At 40.5% G+C, this 17,349-nt stretch overlaps 1 protein-coding gene across 6 annotated transcripts in view; it reads right to left on the bottom strand.

Moving 5' to 3' along the window:
• The window catches only part of CD44 (CD44 molecule (IN blood group)), a 46,840-nt gene extending 44,440 nt beyond the window's left edge, over nucleotides 1-2,400 (bottom strand). The window contains exon 1 of one of the 6 annotated variants that reach the window (XM_088166785.1): nucleotides 2,154-2,400. In XM_088166785.1, the coding sequence (XP_088022911.1) occupies nucleotides 2,154-2,220 (67 nt within the window). In that variant the 5' untranslated portion in view covers nucleotides 2,221-2,400. The remainder of the gene's footprint in view (nucleotides 1-2,153) is intronic. The other 5 variants (XM_088166780.1, XM_088166781.1, XM_088166782.1 and 2 more) reach the window with 5 other exon arrangements.
• Between the last annotated feature and the right edge of the window lie 14,949 nt (nucleotides 2,401-17,349).

Raw genomic sequence — 17,349 nt, 5'->3', positions numbered from 1 at the left:
TACACCATAGATGAGTAAACCGAGGGCCAGGCTGGTCTCTTCCTTTATGACTGGCCAGCAGCTGCAGGAGCTCTGTCCCAGAGCTTTACCTGGAATTGGGGCTGTGCCAACCTCTCCAGTGCCAGCAACCAAGCTCCCTCCTCCCACGGGCATCCTCATCCTCCCTCTTTCCATTTCATCTCTACTTCTGCTCCAGCTCCTTCCAGTTTGGCAAAATTCTGGGATTCGCTTTGTGTTAATCAAGGAAAATTTTGAGGGAAAACATATTTCTGCAAACACACAATGCTCACAGGAGGAAATCTCCTCTGCAAACATCGTTACCCAAGATGTCAGCATCTATATCCTCCAGGATCCAGGCTCCTTAGACAAGCCACGTCAACACCATGAGTGAGAAACCGATCAATGACAGTTCAGTCACAACACCACAGAAATCAGGATAAGTCAGTTTCTCAGTTTTCTCTGTATCTCATTTTTCCTTCTGAAATCACATTAAGAGTAATTCCAGGTCCTCTCTAATTCCATAAAATTCTGTACTAAAAGGATCAAAATTCCAGTTCAGGGGTTTTCCAACAGCAATAGCCATTAGTCTGTGACACATGGTAAAATCACAGGCTAAAAAAAAGAGACCATCACCATCAACAGCTGTTTTGAAACCATTACTGACTACAAAGTCATGCTGGAATGTACTGTATTCCAACTAAAATATACTGTATGTAGCTATAGTCTAATACCTTACTAAGCCAGTAAAGAAACTTCCCTGGAGGGCATATGTGAAGTTTGACACACTTTTTTTTTTGTATCCATGCTGAAGGCTCAGTTATGGGGCTTTCTGTAAAATCACATTACTCCCAGAGCCAGTGCAGACCCTGCTCTCCAGGACACTCCAGGCAGCTCACAGAAGTAAAAATCAGTCGAGCAGTTATAATATTTATACAGTACACAGACATGGACCAAGCCAAGGATTTAAACACATCTTAGACATACCTTATTTGCCTACAGCAAACTTCTCCTTTCTCTTAAGGCTTTGTCTATATAACTGATGTCAGCAAGAGTGTTTTGGTACAACGGACACACGATTTTAGGAAGAAAAGCAATGAGGCTGCTTCAGCTATCACAGATGCACTGGGAGCTTGTTCCCTCTGACACACCCATTCACAGCCTGGCAGCCCTGCAACCATTACAGAAGCATCCCCTGCTGCTCAAGAAAATGAAACATATATTTACCATACACACACACACACACAGCCCTTGGGTGACGATGGCCATGAAAAATGCATTTTGTTAGACTCCTGGAACTGATGAGTACAAGAACAACGTAGAAGCACAACTGTTATCCATAACCACAAAATGCCTCGAGGTAGTTGCAGTCACAGTGAGAGTCTGCTAAAAGTGTGGTCATTCCCCTTAAACATGGTTGAGTCTGAACCACGTGAAATTTCGAAAGCTTTTTGTCACTTTGGACACAAATTTTTTATTTTTTTTCTCTGCATTAACCCTAGATTTTAAAATGCAAATATTTGAAGCAGATAACCAAGCTGCAGGATGGTATGTGATAAACAACTGAACTTTGTCACTTCCAACCCTCTTTGTTCCAGAAGCCCATCAGTCAGCCCCAAAGAGACCTTAGAGAGCCATGCTTGGCATAAAAGCTCTCCAGATTTCAGCAGAGGTCCCTGCAGTTCTTCTCCTGCTCGGCAAGGCTGTGCCCAAACGCGGTTTGTCCCCTCCGGCAGGCAGCTGTGAGCTGGGGGGGCTCACCCCTTCCCTCCACCCTCCTCTCGCTGCAGTCCCGAGCGGGGCTGGCAGGGCAAACTGCGTTTGTAGCAGCACTCACAGTGTCCAAATGAGCTTTTCCAGAGCCGTGCCGAATTCCCGGGAGTAGTTCTGCTCTTAGTTTCAACTTCATTCCTTAATGTTCTGCAGTTCAGTTTTTATAGATCTGGAATTGCCCTTTACAAGCAATACACGGCTTTCCGTGATCGTACAGACCAGCACAACTCAGATTACACTTCTGAAACATCTCTGAAAACACTTGGAATAATCAAAGTATAAAGATGCAAGAAAGCTTTTTGCTCTCTGGCAGAAGTGCACTTGCTGTCTCAAGCATTAACTTAACAATCGTAAGTGCTTTCATTCATAAAAAAAAATCTTACCTGTTTCTGTTAGACAGAGCTTCAGCAAACATAATCCAAAAGTTGCCCAAAAGGAGAAGGTGGCCATTGTTTTCTTGGAACTGCTTTGCAAAATCCAAAGATCCTTGCAAGCTGCAGAAAGAAGTAAAGCCCCGACGCTTGCTAAGCCTGCAGTCAATGAGTCTGAAGTTTGCTGCACTTTTTATTCTGATTCAAAGGAACTGAAGTAATGACATAACTGGGAGGGGAAAGCTCCATCAAAAGTCACACCCATATTGCAACAAAAGTTACCCAGCAGCAGAAGAAGGGGGAGTGGAAGGAGAGCTAGTACTGACTAAGCAGGCACACTTGAGTTTTAAAGAGCCACTAAACCTTCTCTTCTTGCACAAGTCTAGTAGTGTGCTTGTAGGAAAATTTGTGTAATCTCTCCTGAGTTACCTCAGAAAGGCACTGTTTGTTATAAGCTTTTCCTCCTGCCACTTAAATCTCTTCATAATTGCAAACCAAGTGAACATAAAAGCACTAGAGTTTCTGAACCCTTGTAAAGCATCTGGAACAGCCTAGATATTTCCCCCAAATATTTTGCTTACTTATTCCCATCTCGCCATTTTCTCTTTTTGCAGTCCAGTTAAGAACAAGTGAAATGCCTGTTCTGCAGTGAAGCTTTCTGCAGTGTTTTTGTTCACTCTGGAGGATAACCTCATGCAGAAGGTAAACTGAGGCACTTCAGTTTCCCACAGCCCTTTCTGCCCTTGATGTCCCTGCACAGGCTGCTCCAACAAGAATGATGAATAATGCCAGTGCCAGAAGTGACACTGAGGACTAAGGCTGATATTTATTGTGTTGATGGCACGAGGTACAGAAGGAATTTTTCCTCCTGTTCCCGATTCAGAAAAGCAGAGAAACAGGATGAAAAGGCAGGAGATCCTTGAGTTCAGACAAGGTCTCAGCTCCTGAGGGACATATGTTCATTGCAGTGTGTGGTTTTGTTTGGCTCTCCATGAAACCCCTGGTGAAAACCTCAGTGCCTCTGTAGATAAGCAAAAGGCTTGTCTGCTGCATGCCTTGGAGATTCCCGTGGTGTCTCCCTGCACCGGGCTCCCTCTGGAGCTGGGGAATTGTGACAGTGGTTTTCCTGTGCCCTGGGATGAGGGGCTGCTCAGGGGTCACCAGCATTTCTCACCTTTAACAGCCAGAAATGCCCCAATTTCAGTCTCCCTTGCCAAATCCAGAATGAATAGTCCCCTATCAGATTACCATTCTGTCGATCTTCCCACTTGAAAGACTTTTCTCATTCACTTAATCTCCGCTAACACAAACAATGGAAAAATACAGACAGGTCTCTGCAGCCACAGCACAAGGAGGTCACATAGAGAGGTTTTCAGGACTTTGCCTTTTTTTGTGTGTGTGTGTTTTGACTTAGAGATGGCTGGCTATCCTTTCCTCAACCAGCCAAAGTTTTAGCAACAGGTTCCAACAGGCTTTTCCTACAGGTCTAGAAGAATATCTGATGGGACAAAGTTAAAGTGAAAAGTCTTTCCTTTAAACATAGGGAATCTTTTTATTACGAAGCTAGCAACTTTGAAATAATAGATAACACATTATCTTTAGTGAATGTGTCATTTTTTTTTTCCTAAGAAATGGCTTTAAAAGCAATTAAAAACAATCTTATTGTCTAAAGTGGAAAGAGAAATAGTTCTGTAAAATCCTGTACATTTATATCTAGAAATGTTTTGGCATCAAAATCCATGAATAAAGCTTAGTGGGATTTCAAAATGCTAGTGCACAGTTAATGAATGCTTTACATTTACTAAGCATATCTTTTTCTTCAGTTGCTAAATTATTTTTAAAATTCACGTCCTATGGATGAAACAGAATAATTAAGCATTTAATTAAAATTCAGGAAATTTTGAGTCCTGTTTTTGATGAACATAAATTGCCTCTCCATTAGTATCCTGTATTCATAATGATACAGAATTAAAAAAAAAAAAAGGAAAAAAAAGTGGCTTTTTGCACAGGTCAAAGGAGAATAATGTCCATTTTAGGGATACAGGCATAGTCTTATTTAGCCAGGAGTGGAAATTTCTAGTCTCTTCATGGTCTGAAGCTTCTAATTCTAGCCCTTCTGACACCTGATTATTAACAAATTGTTTTCTAGATACCAAAATATTACTTGTTATTCATCTCAGTCTTTTGAACACTTCTGCATGTGTTCAGCAAGGGTGGGTGGTATTCTGCTTTGGAAAGACTCTCTCTTGCTTGTTGCCCTGAAAAATTGGGCTAAGATTAGACCACGTGCATGGAGGTGCTAGTGCATAATGCAAAAGGAAAAGACAGATCTACACAAGCGAAATAATTGATAACATTAGGTCCTTTCATGTGATAAATCACAAAAATAGTTAATGAGCTGTTTGTATGGGATATGTTTGTATTTGGCCATTCCTCGTGCCATCTCCTGCTTATACATCAGCCTAGGACACACGTGTGCATTCCAACAAAAAAAAAAAAATGACACAAAAATATTTCCTTCTTTCCCACACAAGCACGGTCAGCTTATGTCAGTCTCAGACATGCAGGGCATAATGCTGCCCAGAAAATCTAGTCAAAGCAGATGTACAGCTCTGGAAAAACTGTTTGGTTTGGTTTTTGGGTTTGTTTTTGTCTTGTTTTGGGGATTTCTTTGTGAGAAGTGCATAACTTCTCCTTTAATTTGGGAAAACCTTATTACATAGGAACAGAAAAATCCTGAAGCAAATCTTCAGCTGAAGAAGTGCAGCAGAGCATCCCTTACTGAGCCCCTCAGTACAGTTAAATATCTGAGATTTGGAGTTTGCTTACTTCCTTGGCAACAAGAAGCTAAACTACTGGCACCAAAAATTTGTAAAATGATTAATGAATGAAGTTTTCAAAAGAGAATGAAACAATAAGACTGAAAAAGGATAAAACCCCAGCATTTAAAAGAGTTTTTCTGTGACACATTTGATACAGTGAATACAGAATCTGTGATGGCAAAATATAGTACAGGAACACCAAAATAACTCATTTGTGATTTTATCACATATGTGAACTGTAGCCAGCACTAATTAATTTTGCTAAAAATCCTAATAGGGAGTGCATATGTTGGAGCCCTAGAAAAAGAACATGCATGGCTTACAGTGGTATAAAAAGTTGGGGATTTTGCAGGAATTCACATAAAGGATGAAATTCTGGCCTAGCTTAATTGAAAGACCAAAATTCCACTGAACTCGGTGGTGCAGCCTCTCCTTAAAATGAATATTTAGATTTTATTTTGTGGACAGACAAGAAAATGGATGTACCTGAATGAACCTATAGTTCTGATGGAAAAAAAGATATCAATGGAGATTAATTTCACTATTGAATGTGAGAAATTGAAAGAAGGGTAGAATGGAATTTTGTTTCTGTGAAAACAGCTGGCATTTGTCTTCTAAAACCCCAAAATTTCTTTTAAAAATACAGCTCCCAGTTTTATTTTTTTTTTAATTAAAAAATAATTTTCTGAGCATAACTTGGTGAATAGTTCAAGATTGTTATGGGGAGTTGAACAACAACGGGTCTTAGTGAATATAAAAAGCACAAATGTCATTAGGTAGTTCTGGTCATGGCTGTGTACATTTTGTGTAGACTACAGATGATCTGTGAGACTGGCTGAAAATCTGATTTGGGAGAGCAGGGAGGATTTCATACCCACTTACCTGTAATACCAATAAAATATGCTATTTTTAATAAGATTTCCTCCATGTCCCTAGACTGCAATCTAGTTTCCTGCATTTCAGACTGGATTCAATTTCAGAGTAGATTTAATTTTCATTATCGATGCTGAGAAGAGGTTTTGCAGTGGCAAGGGTTGTAAATGCTGCAGTCCCGAGCTGCCCACTTTTCCTGGGCTCTGGGTGCTGATGGCAGGCACAAGAAGAGCCTGTGCTGGTTGGAGCAAGAAAAGCTGCTCCTCTGGCTGGAGGGCAGAGCACTCCCTTGGGAAGCTGAGCGCCCGGTTCTACTCCCGTCAAGCTTTTGTTCCTGGATGTAATTTACAGCCTGTGTCCTGCAGAGAGTTGGGAAGATGAACAATGGCTCCCGGTTGTTTACTCCCGAACAAGGCAGCAACCCAGATTGGCACCTACCGTGTGCATTCACCAGCCTGTTCTACTGGTTTGCCCCAGATCCCTAAACAACTCCTCCAACACAGGCACAAGCCTCCAGAGCCGGCTGCCTTTCAGGAATTCTGTCAGACCAAGCGGCTCCATGGTCGTTTTCCTCGTTCCCAGCCGCACGGCAGGGCACAGGCAGCAAATCCCAGTGCCAGGCTCCAGGGACAGCCCTGCCACTGCTGTCCCCGAGGGGTGGCTGGAGACGGACGCCTGTCCCCAGCGCTGTGCCAGCCCTGCAGGGACACCGAGCCCATCCCTGAGCCCCCAGCAGCTGCCCAGCCGGGCTGGGACAATGCCAGGCTAGCAGAGGGGACAAGGACACTCTGCTATTCCCTGTAGGTCATTCCTCTCTGTCCCTGCCCCTCCCAGCACGCACCGTGCAAGAAGATCCTGGAACTGAGACATCCCAGCCAAAGAAACGAAAGTGGGAATACACAGCACCGAGCTGCCCTCGTTGTGCTCGGCATTCTGCATTCCTACTTTCATTGCTTTTGTTTGCAGTTATCCAAGAGGTTAATCAAGCCTATACTAAGCCGTTTCCTGGATGCACTCTTTCCTCCCCGCCGTCTTTCCATTTTCTTCTACTTGATTTGGCTTCGTGACTTCAACCTTGACTTCTCTCTGTCATCTCCACTAATTTCTCCTTTTTCTTAGCCCCCATTCTTTCTCATCCACTCTCTCTTCCATACAGCATATTGGAATTATTAAATCAAACATTTAGAAGAGCAGGTGAGCTTTACAAAAGGCAAACATTCAGGAAACTCAGGAAACACTTCATATTTGCATAACCAAACTGTTAACTGTTACATACAGGTAAATGCTTGAGGGGCCCTTGTGCCTAATACACACCTGACCAGAGCCATTCCAAGTCAAGGGAGGTTTTCCATTGATTTTGAGAAAGTTTGAGTCAAGGCAGCTGCAAACAGTGTTGAGTTCAGTCCCAGCATCTGTATTACAGTAACTCTGCCTACTGCATAATAGCTTTCCCCTGTGTATATATATATATATATATATATATATTATATATATTTTGAGGGGACAGAGGGGTTACATCAGATTTATAGCCACAGATAAAATATTTTCCTATCTAACGAAAGTAAACCCTGAATTTTAGCTGAACAATATCTGCTCACACCAGATCTGTTTGTGCCACTCTTGCCATAGCCACACACACAACATCTCCACATTTAGACTGTGTATTAAACATAGCAGTGTGGGAATGAGCAGCTAAGCCTATCTTTTTCAGCTACAAAGAGCACTAAAACCAGACCCTGTCTGTATATAAACAGAAACTTACTAAATTTCACTAGTGTCCCTGTTAGTCAGTTTTATGATTCCTTTGAAAGGTGGAAGGGAAGGAAAAGCATCTTAATTTTAGCCCATAATAAGCATGTTTGTTTTCAGAGGCCAGGGTTCCAGCTGTTTCCAGTGTGGCTCCAGGAGGGAAGGTGCAGGTGTGCACACATCACAGGATGAGCAGTGTGAGGAGGCTGACGGCCACAGCAGTGCTAGGTTTGGAAACGCTGAACTCACTGGGTAAAATACACACAAAGCAGTCTGGCCCTCGTATAATTTTAGGGAATGAATTGCTGCAGCAGTGGCATCTTCCTCCTCAAATGGGCAGTCCTGTGGCCTTGTTGGATGTGCAGATATCAGCAGCAACCAGCATTGCCCCTAAAGCCTGTAGGTTAAACCCAGCCAGGAATCAATGAACTGGTGCAACAGCAGCAGCTGCTTTCCTACACTTTGATCCTTCCCACCTGGATATACCCAGACAAAGCCAGGACTGCTGTCCCCGAGCTCAACTGGAAAACAGGGAGCCTGAGGAGCTGTCTCACATCCAGGTAGCACTCCTCCATGGATGGGGAATGCAAAAAGCAGGAAACTCCTCCCAGTTTTTCCCCTCGGAGCCTTATTTCTGAGCCCTACATAATGTATGTTGGAATTGTCAAGTAGGAAAGCCCACGACTTCAGAGGGAAGTTCCCTTCTCTGTAGTGTAAACAAGCAAAAGAAGGTAACTCTGGGTGACTGAAGGCAGGAGTTTTGTGTGAGGCTAGGACAGAGGCACAGAAAATAGAATTCATGAAATTAGTGAGACAGAAACTCTGGTTTTGCACATCTCCATGTGCCTGAACTCCTGCTACAGAAATGGGTAAGGGAGGAGCTGACTGCTGTTACAAGACAATGAGTTTTTCTTGGAACTGAGAATTGTCACACTAGACTGCACGTTCATTGCCTACTTACCTTGGCTTAAATACCAGTGAAAGCCAACATTTTAGAAACTAAAAATAAACACTCATTTGGGATATTATTACATAGCTGGTAAAAGTTCAGTTATGGATTAAATTTCTCTCATTAGCAAGAAATTCATACCTAGAACAACACAGCTGTGTTTGAAAAGGTACCCTTCTTACTTACCAGTGTTTGGTTTATTTGCTTTGTCTTTTCTTTTGTAATAGTGAGTGACAATAAAAAAAAATATTACTTTCAATACGATTTTGAAAATGTGCTTGCACTCAGTTGCAGTCCTTTTGGGTAACCTTTTGAGGGATGTTTGACAGGATCTATCAGCAACAGATATTAGCCAGATAGAAATTCTATACAGGAAAAAAAAAAAAGAAATTCAATGTTTTAGGCAATTGTATATTACCAAATTGTGTTAGTGATTTATATAAATACGGTCATCAAATTACACATAACATGATCATCATAGCTAAGCAACTCCATATCATCTTTTGCTTCCTGAAAACTCTTTTTTCAATAATTTGTGCTTCGCTGATAAAGAAAATATTTGCTCATGAATTCATCAATTCTTCAGAATAGTGGATATCTAAAATATTTGCAATGTGTTCACAAACATTTCATTTGCAGGAATACAACTGAAATAAATACATTATGGGTTATTAATTCACCTCTAAAACATTACTTATATTGTCTAAATATTTTACTGAAGTGTTGGAAGAATTAAGCAGGTCATGTCTGAACAGCTTTTTGAACAAGTCAGATCTGGAAAGCTATTAAGGCTCCTTCAGATGTTAAAGTTTCAGCCAACTTGCACCGAATTTACAAGAAATTATCTATGTCTGAGTCACCAGATATTTCAAAGATACACGATATGAGACCAAATTCAGTCTATATATCACTGTATATTCAGTGATATACAAATAGATATGCAAACTAGCAAGAGAATCTGCATTTATCTGCTGTCCATTGTACCCAAGGTCTCAGCAATACAAAGTCCCTCCTCCTGTCCTTTGCGAGACACATTAAGATAAAGAAGTTTGTACACATGAAGATTTATCTGAGGTTCATACTCCCCTCACTTTGTTTTCTAAAACCAACCCTTCCATAATTGTTGCAATAATTTAGTGAAAATTTTCCCTAGGGGAATGGGTAGAGAGGCAGAGATAATAGAAGGAATAAAAAACTGTTCTGTCAGTCTGATAGATCTGGTACTATAATAAACTCCACACAGCACTGTCTAGCAAGCAGGAACTGCTAGACAGTACTACAGAAAGTGAATCATGCTAAAGAGATTTTTGAGAGTCTTGAGACAAAATGGAATGTGTTGAGTGCTCTCCTGCAGAGATTCTTTCCCATGTACAGGAGGAGGGTCACTGTTTGGTATTAGCTGGCCCAGGAAGGATAGATCTACATCAACGTCAACATGATCTCTGACAAATATATTACACCCTCGGTGATTAATTATACAAGGCATGTCTCAAGGGGCACAGATGTGAGATAGGCTATGAATGTTCAAGAGTCTAGTTCAAATACAGATATAAGGATGCTGAAGCTTATCTCAGCTATTTAAGGATTCCTTTTTAACTTCTCCTCCCGTATTCAAATTTGGTTCTTCAATCCCAGTCTAGCTAGTTTTTCCTCTCTTCTTAATCACACAGTTCTGTGCAGACAGATATATCTGAAATACAGTTCACATGGCCCAGTCCTTGCTGAACTTGGCAGTTCCAGGACACTTTACACTTTTCCTAGCTTTAGAGAGCTAGCTGAAGCACTCATAGAAACCTGAGAAATAAAACCGTAAAACTAGAGCACACACTGCTAGCCACAAGCAGCCAGAAGCCCTTCCTGGATGCCCGAGGAGGCTGAGGCTGCCTTTACCTGCTCTAAACATTCTACCCACAGCTGCTAGTGGACATTTGGTCCCCGGGGTGTCTCTTGAGCAGTCACATTGAAGTTTCTCCATTTTGCTTAAACAGAGACATATCAGGCCAGAGAGAGAAACTGAACCTATGGCTGATGGCTTTGTTTGACACTCTGGTGTGAGAATCCAGCTCCTCCTTCCTGCAGGGAGTAGGCAGCTTAGCATGCATTTGCACATCTGCACAGCAAAGGCAGCTCCAGCCTGCTGTCAGCTGAGCCTGCCTCAGAGCTCCAAACATTGCAGCCTTGCTTGTTTGGCATTGCAGATGAGCTAATTAGCCTTGCAGATAAGCCTAACTAGCTAGGACCAGCTACACTCTGGTAGTGATCTATGGCTTTCAGGAACTCGTGTCTTTACATACCTGGTAATTACAGCATGTGGAAGCACCAGCTGGGTACAGCTCTTTGCCCTCTTCTGCTGTAAACTGAAGTCATGTCCCTCAACCCTTGAGGTGAGCTTGCCTAAAGAACACATCTCATTGCAGGATTTGGTGACAAGTCACCTGTAAAACAGCAGGTGACCTGTCAGATGAGAAAGAGTTTATCAAAGGAGCTGTCTGTGCTTTCCCCATCTCCCTGCTCTTTTTCTTTGGCGAGGATCTGCAAGATTTCAGATTTTGGTGGTGTGGATTTCAACTGAAGCCAAAATCAGTAACAGATTTAAAGCCTAAAGCCAACAGATTGTAAAGCCTATTCAGTAACAGATTTCGGTCTTGCCAAATAAATTCTTTGCCAAGCAGGAAGTCTGGCCAAGCAGGACTAGGAAAATTTCTCCTGAGGCTTAGCTGGAGTAAGTGGTAAAATTCAGACAGGAAAGAAATTAATCTGAACATTAGGAAGGTCCTGTTGTGAGACCAGCTAAACAGTGGAATAGCTTTTGAGAACGTGCTTGCCCTTACAGAGGAATAGATGAAATGGCTAGAGCTTTTTAGCTATGACTCTGTGATTCACTTGAGAGGATCCCACATCTCAAGTGCTATACTTGGAACAGCTGAACAGTCACTGAAACCAGTACTAGGAATTAGTCACACCATGGTAGGGTTTGCCACTCCTCAGAGACTTTGCTGCAGACAAGGGGTGCTTTCAGTCACACAGCTTTCAGACTAAGTCTCAGCTAGTAGCTTTTTCTGTTTCTTGGAACACGGGTTAATTACTTGATGGGAAGGCACGTTTGTATTTTAACCCCTCTCTTCTCTATTTGTGTTATCAACCGTCTCGCAGCCATCTTTCTTTTACATTTCTCAACTATCCATTTAACATCCCTGACAGATGGGATATTATCAGTAGGTAGCAAATTACTGACTGAAAAATTAGGAATGGTCTGTGTATGAATTTATGAGATTCATTTTTAATTGTCTCTGACTTTTCTACTCCAACAGAAACACAAACACTTTACTCCACTCAGTGCCATTGTCATGGAAAGAGGGCATTATGCTCTGGGTTCTGCAATGCCATTAAAACCTCACAGGATCAAGATCTTAGAATAATTTCTACTCCCTCATAGATTCAGTAATTGCTTCTAACACAAGAGAAAACACGTGGGATGCATGACTGAATGGAGAGTTCAAGACACAAGCATTTTAAAGAATAACATTTGTACAAAAAAGAGTTCTCATAAAGAGACATATAGTGATCTCCTAGGTCAAGTACACCCTCATTGCTGTGCTATTACATATTCTTCAGTGCTTTGCATGCTGAGCTATTACTTTGCACATAATATTTGCTTTTTAGAATGTCAGGCAGTGCTAAAGGAATATTGGAATTAATAACTGTGCAGCTCTGACTTGTTTCAGAAATTCCTATGAGTGGAGTGGTACAGAGCAAAAGAAATTATAAATGAGAGGGACACAGGATTTAAAACAAGGGAATAAGGACTGGGCTGAACACATTCTTTTCTGATTAGCATTATTCTATTGAGGTCAGTGAATCCCTTCTGAGCTGCAGCTCAGAAACATGAAATATATAATGATCTCTTGCTATAAGTATGGTAGTAGAGTAAGGAAAAAGTAAAAGATCTGTCAGGAGATATGTTGTCACTGAAAATATCAAGCCTAGAGAGACAGAGATCTGAAGCAAAATGTACTTATATAAAGTTCTTCAGATGACTTTACAATGACCATTCTTGAACAGTTTCAGCCACACAACACTGATCATACGAGCAACCCTGAAGCATCTTTATAAATCTGGGAGTCACAAGAGAAGTTACAGAAAACAGAAGGGAAAAAGGGGGAATTACAGAAGTTCACATGATGCTGGCTCCTTTTTCTTGAGATAGACCACAAGCTTACACAGCAGCACTGTCCTCAGCCCTTCTTCCCTATAGACAGAGACTCAAATTCACCCAGTTTTTTGTTCCAGCCTGTGCCTTCCCTATTTCTAAATAGTCAGAGCCAGAATTTCATCTTATCTATGTTTAGGCTTTGGATCCTGAATGTAAAAACTTCAAGACAGATTTGTCTTCTTAGAGGTGAAAGGTAATTTTTGGTTTGAGTAAAGATTCCTTTTCCGTGTCAGTGTAAAAATACCTTTTTCCCAAGGCAAACACCATTTTTGACACTTTGAATCCTTTCACCATTTTGTACCTGGGTACTGTCTGCCAGCCACCCTTCAAGCATGGAAAGCAGTCTGAATTCAGATCTTCAGCCTGTCTTCAAAGAAATTACAACCAACCCAAAAGGCAACAGTTGTGTCTGTCAATGACCTCAAGCTTAACAGTGAATAAGATACAAATTAAAGTCTTGGAAGTTTGGTCGGTTCCATGCTGGAAGTATTAAAATCAAGGAGCTTGTTTTCCTCATTTCAGTTGTAAAGTTTAGTTTTGTTTAGGAATTGAAACTCGTGCCTAAGGCTGAACACTTACAAATGTAGAACCATGTTCAGTAAACCAATCTGGTTCACCAGGACAAATACTTTGTTGACTTTTCTCCCAATGTATACCCTAAAACCTGACAGATTTTAGAGGGGAGAGGGAGAAATTCCAAAGCCTTAAGAGTTTCTATAAATCTCAGTTTGCCTTCTCTGTTAAATGAAAGACACGAGTGAATTTGCATCTCTGGTGATTGCTGTGAGGTGGAAAGAGGCACAAACCAAAGGAGATGTGCAGAGCAGAGAAAAGGAGATCCTGGAGAGAATTCAGAAACCTGCTACAAATCATAAAATCCCAAGCTCTAGAAAGGAGACAAAAAACCGTGATATGGACACAGAGAACTCATTTCCACCCAGCAATTAAGACAGTGTTGTCTCAATCAGCAATCATTTGCATGTAAAACCACCTCCTACCCACCCTAATTCTGGATATACAAAACTTCACTTATTAATTTTATTTTTTAATTCAACATCAAACACGTTTGCTTAATTATTTTTAAAGGTTTTTGACTTGGAATCAGAAGCCATGTGTGGGGTTTATAAATAAACTCCAGTTTCCAGAGGAATAAATATTTATTTCTCAACTTCCACCTTAGTCCAATAAATTCTTTCTTCTGCATGTGGCTACATGAAGAGTAAAGGAAAGTCATAAATAACATGCCAGGTATTTTGCAATGAACTCTCTCAATTACAGTCAATAAATTGCACATCAGATGAGAAGCAGCAGAACAGTGTGTCACACCGAGTCTGGGGGTTTCTTTGTTGGGTTTTTCTTTTTAGTTAGGTTTTTTGTTTGTTTGCTTATTTGGGTGGTTTTTAGTTACAATTTACTTTAAACTTGAAGAAATTCTCAGCATCCTCTTAAGGGAGACAGGAGTCTCAGCTATGCAAGTAGATTAGAGAAAGGGCCAGACTGGCATGCAAGGATTGGTTGGTTTAAATCTTGCTCTGTATCTCTCTGTGCTCATAGCACAGTTGCTATGCTGTTTGAATTCCTATGCAGCTATTAATGGTGTTTCACTTTTCTGGAGACATTTCTTTTAAAAGGAGAGAAACTGTAATATATATCTATATTTCTGACTTGATTGTAAATGCCCATCATATTAATGATCCTTACAAAGAAAAAGGAAAAAAATACAGTTGTGATACCAAGTTTCTTCATATCTATTTCAAGATGCAAATAAAGGCTGAAACCTATTTAAAGAGCATATTTAAAGAGCAAGACTACAAGAAAAACAGCAAAAAACAAAAATGCATTAAAATCTTGAAGGACTATATTAGAATGCAGCATTAACCCAAATCAAGGAAACATTTCTCTGTATCTGTTGTGAATCCCCATTTAGGATCCTGCCAATGATGCCAATTTGTCGTGAAAGAGTGGGTTAGGATTGCTCAAAGAATCACTATCAAAGGTATTAGCAAAAAAGATTTTAATAGAAATTTATAAAAAATGCAACTTAAAAAAAGCTTGATGGCAAGGCTCCATCTATTGCTTACTGTGTGGATGAAACAGACAAAGGAAAATTGATTTAGCATTGATTCAGAATGATTTACACTGAGACAAAAGATGCAAAAGGATAAGGGAGTTGAGTCACAAGGTTCAGAGCAGACCCCTTTGCTTTCTAAACTCCTGATGGAACTGAGGTGTGGCTTGGTCAAACCTGTAGAGCTCAAGCAATTTTAATGACTAAGTCTCTGTTTCTGCCACTGACTCAAAATAAGTAAAATAAGTTTTCCTTCTGTAACACCACATTACTGCATTTTTCTGCTGTCAGAGACTGTTCAGTGCAGTGGGAAGCCTGGAGAATGTCCCTGTGTCTCAGGGTTCTGGTTCTGTCTCACTAGAATCTATAATGCCACAGTAGCCATACAAACTACACAGAAGCACATGTTTGGGGTTTTTCTCCTTTCATCCAAAAGGTTTAAAATCTGCATTCTTGTCCAGTGACTCTCCTTAATAACTCACTGAAGGAACTTCTGACATCTCATTATTTTAATTTTTGAATTTCCCCTTTCTACTCCCTAAGAGGCCCTGTTCCCAGCCCTCACCCCATGACAAGAAAGAGTAATCTCATCACTTCCACCACAAAAAGTACCCAACATTCTTGCCTAGATTTAAGAAGTCCGTGTATCATCATTTTTCTGTCTTTAGCTGGGTTTTACCAAACTCGTGTTAAACAAATTAATTTTTTTCCTGGCAGGAAGTCAGGTTAAAAATCGAGTCTACATAATTCTCTTTGAAAAATTCTCTAAAATTTTTGAGAGAAGATGTGTTCAGTAGCGAGGTACCCGTATTTTCTGGTGTTTCCAGGCAGTGAGCAGCCTCACTTCAGCATGTGGTAATCCTCCAGATACCTGCAGTGGCTGATGGCTGCAGGTGCTGGATACAGGGACATGTTCTGTCTCATTCCCTCTGCAGAGCCACTGCACAGTCACCACTGGCTCACCATCCTGGCTCATCAAGTGCCTGCTTCTCACTCCCAGCACCTTCATTTATTTGTAACTGCTGCTGAGAAACCCTTGGTGACTGCACATATTATTCAAATAAAAGGGCTCAACACAAAAAGGGAAAGCCAATAGTTTATCTGCTAAAGAATCTCTGAAACAAAACTCTTTGCTGCCTTACATAATATCATCTTGAACAAGAAGGCACTCTGCTTCCTGCCTGTGCTTCCACTCATTCAACAATGACACAATTCTTTTTTATTCTGATTTACTCATTGGATTAAGGAGAATTATGACAAAAGAGAGAGAAAAAAAAAAGAAGCTGCATTAACATGTTAGTTCAGAGAAACTTTCTGCCCAATATGTTGCCCTTCTATCTTCCTGATTAAGTAAAAATTAAAACAAAGAATCTTCTTGCATGCTCTCACTTTTCTTTAGATATATACACAAGAAAGTATCTTTATTATTTGGGATGCTTGTAAATATTGAATAGTATAAAACAGGATCCCTCCTTCACCATCATGGTCAAAATAATTTTTTAGAAAGACAATTTTTTCCCCCACTATATTTTCTCACAGCACTTCAGGAATTACCCATTTACTGCAGTAGCACAGAACACATGGTCAGGGAGGGAGTTACTGATGGTGATGAGGTTATTCCTCCCCACTTAACAGAATGTAAGATGTGCACTCCCAAAGCAGCAATGACTGCAGCTTTTCCAACACCCAGAGGATCACAACCATAATTAAAGAATTTCCTTTTCCATTACTTACAGCATTCTTTCTTTTTATTTAATTATTTCTCCAATTCTTCTGGCTTAAAACACAAAACCTGAGCATAAAATATCTATTTCCCTGAGCACTCTCAGCAAAGTGGATATCAATCCCTCCCAGGGATCTCTCAACTTAGAACTCTGTATTTCAAGGAAGTTTGCAATTCTGACCCAGAAACTGAATTGATTTTATGCTTATAAGAATATGTGTTTACATTTATGTTCCCATTTATGAATATTCAGATCTTAATGGAAGAAAATATTTGATTAAACAGGAAAGTAAATCAGTGCAGAAATGTTATTGTTGAGCCTAATAGTTTCTCCTTCAAAAGGTAGACCAAGATATTCATCTGTGCTATGCAAACAAAACCATTCCTCCAAAATGGATTTTCTCATTTGAAGAGATGCAGTTAAATTATTTATTCACCAGCTCCCTCTTGCTATGTTGGCCAGAGAAAGGAATCCATATTCTACTGCAATTAGAAATAACTGGATGGGTCAGTATTGCAAAAGTCCTTCACAGCACTTTTGAAGAGGAGGAAATGAATGATTTTGTGCTCTATGCTGATGTATGTGGCCTCATTGACTTGAGAGGGAGTGCACATAGTGACAATAATTTCACAGCATTCGAGAAAAAAATTTCAGACATTGAGAGTTGATTTCTTACACAATTAATGGCAAAGGGAATGGGTAACACAGATTATTGAAAATACTCTTCTTTGCCAGGACCAACATATTAATTTGCATATTTAAGCCACATTGCATTGGTGACATGCAGAGATGTCCAATTTAAAAATGAGC

Source organism: Sturnus vulgaris, chromosome 6, assembly GCF_052056855.1.
Source record: "Sturnus vulgaris isolate bStuVul1 chromosome 6, bStuVul1.hap1, whole genome shotgun sequence".
Classification (NCBI taxonomy): Eukaryota; Metazoa; Chordata; class Aves; order Passeriformes; family Sturnidae; genus Sturnus; species Sturnus vulgaris.
Note: the sequence above shows the minus strand (reverse complement) of the source record. Positions and strands in the feature narration are given on the sequence as shown.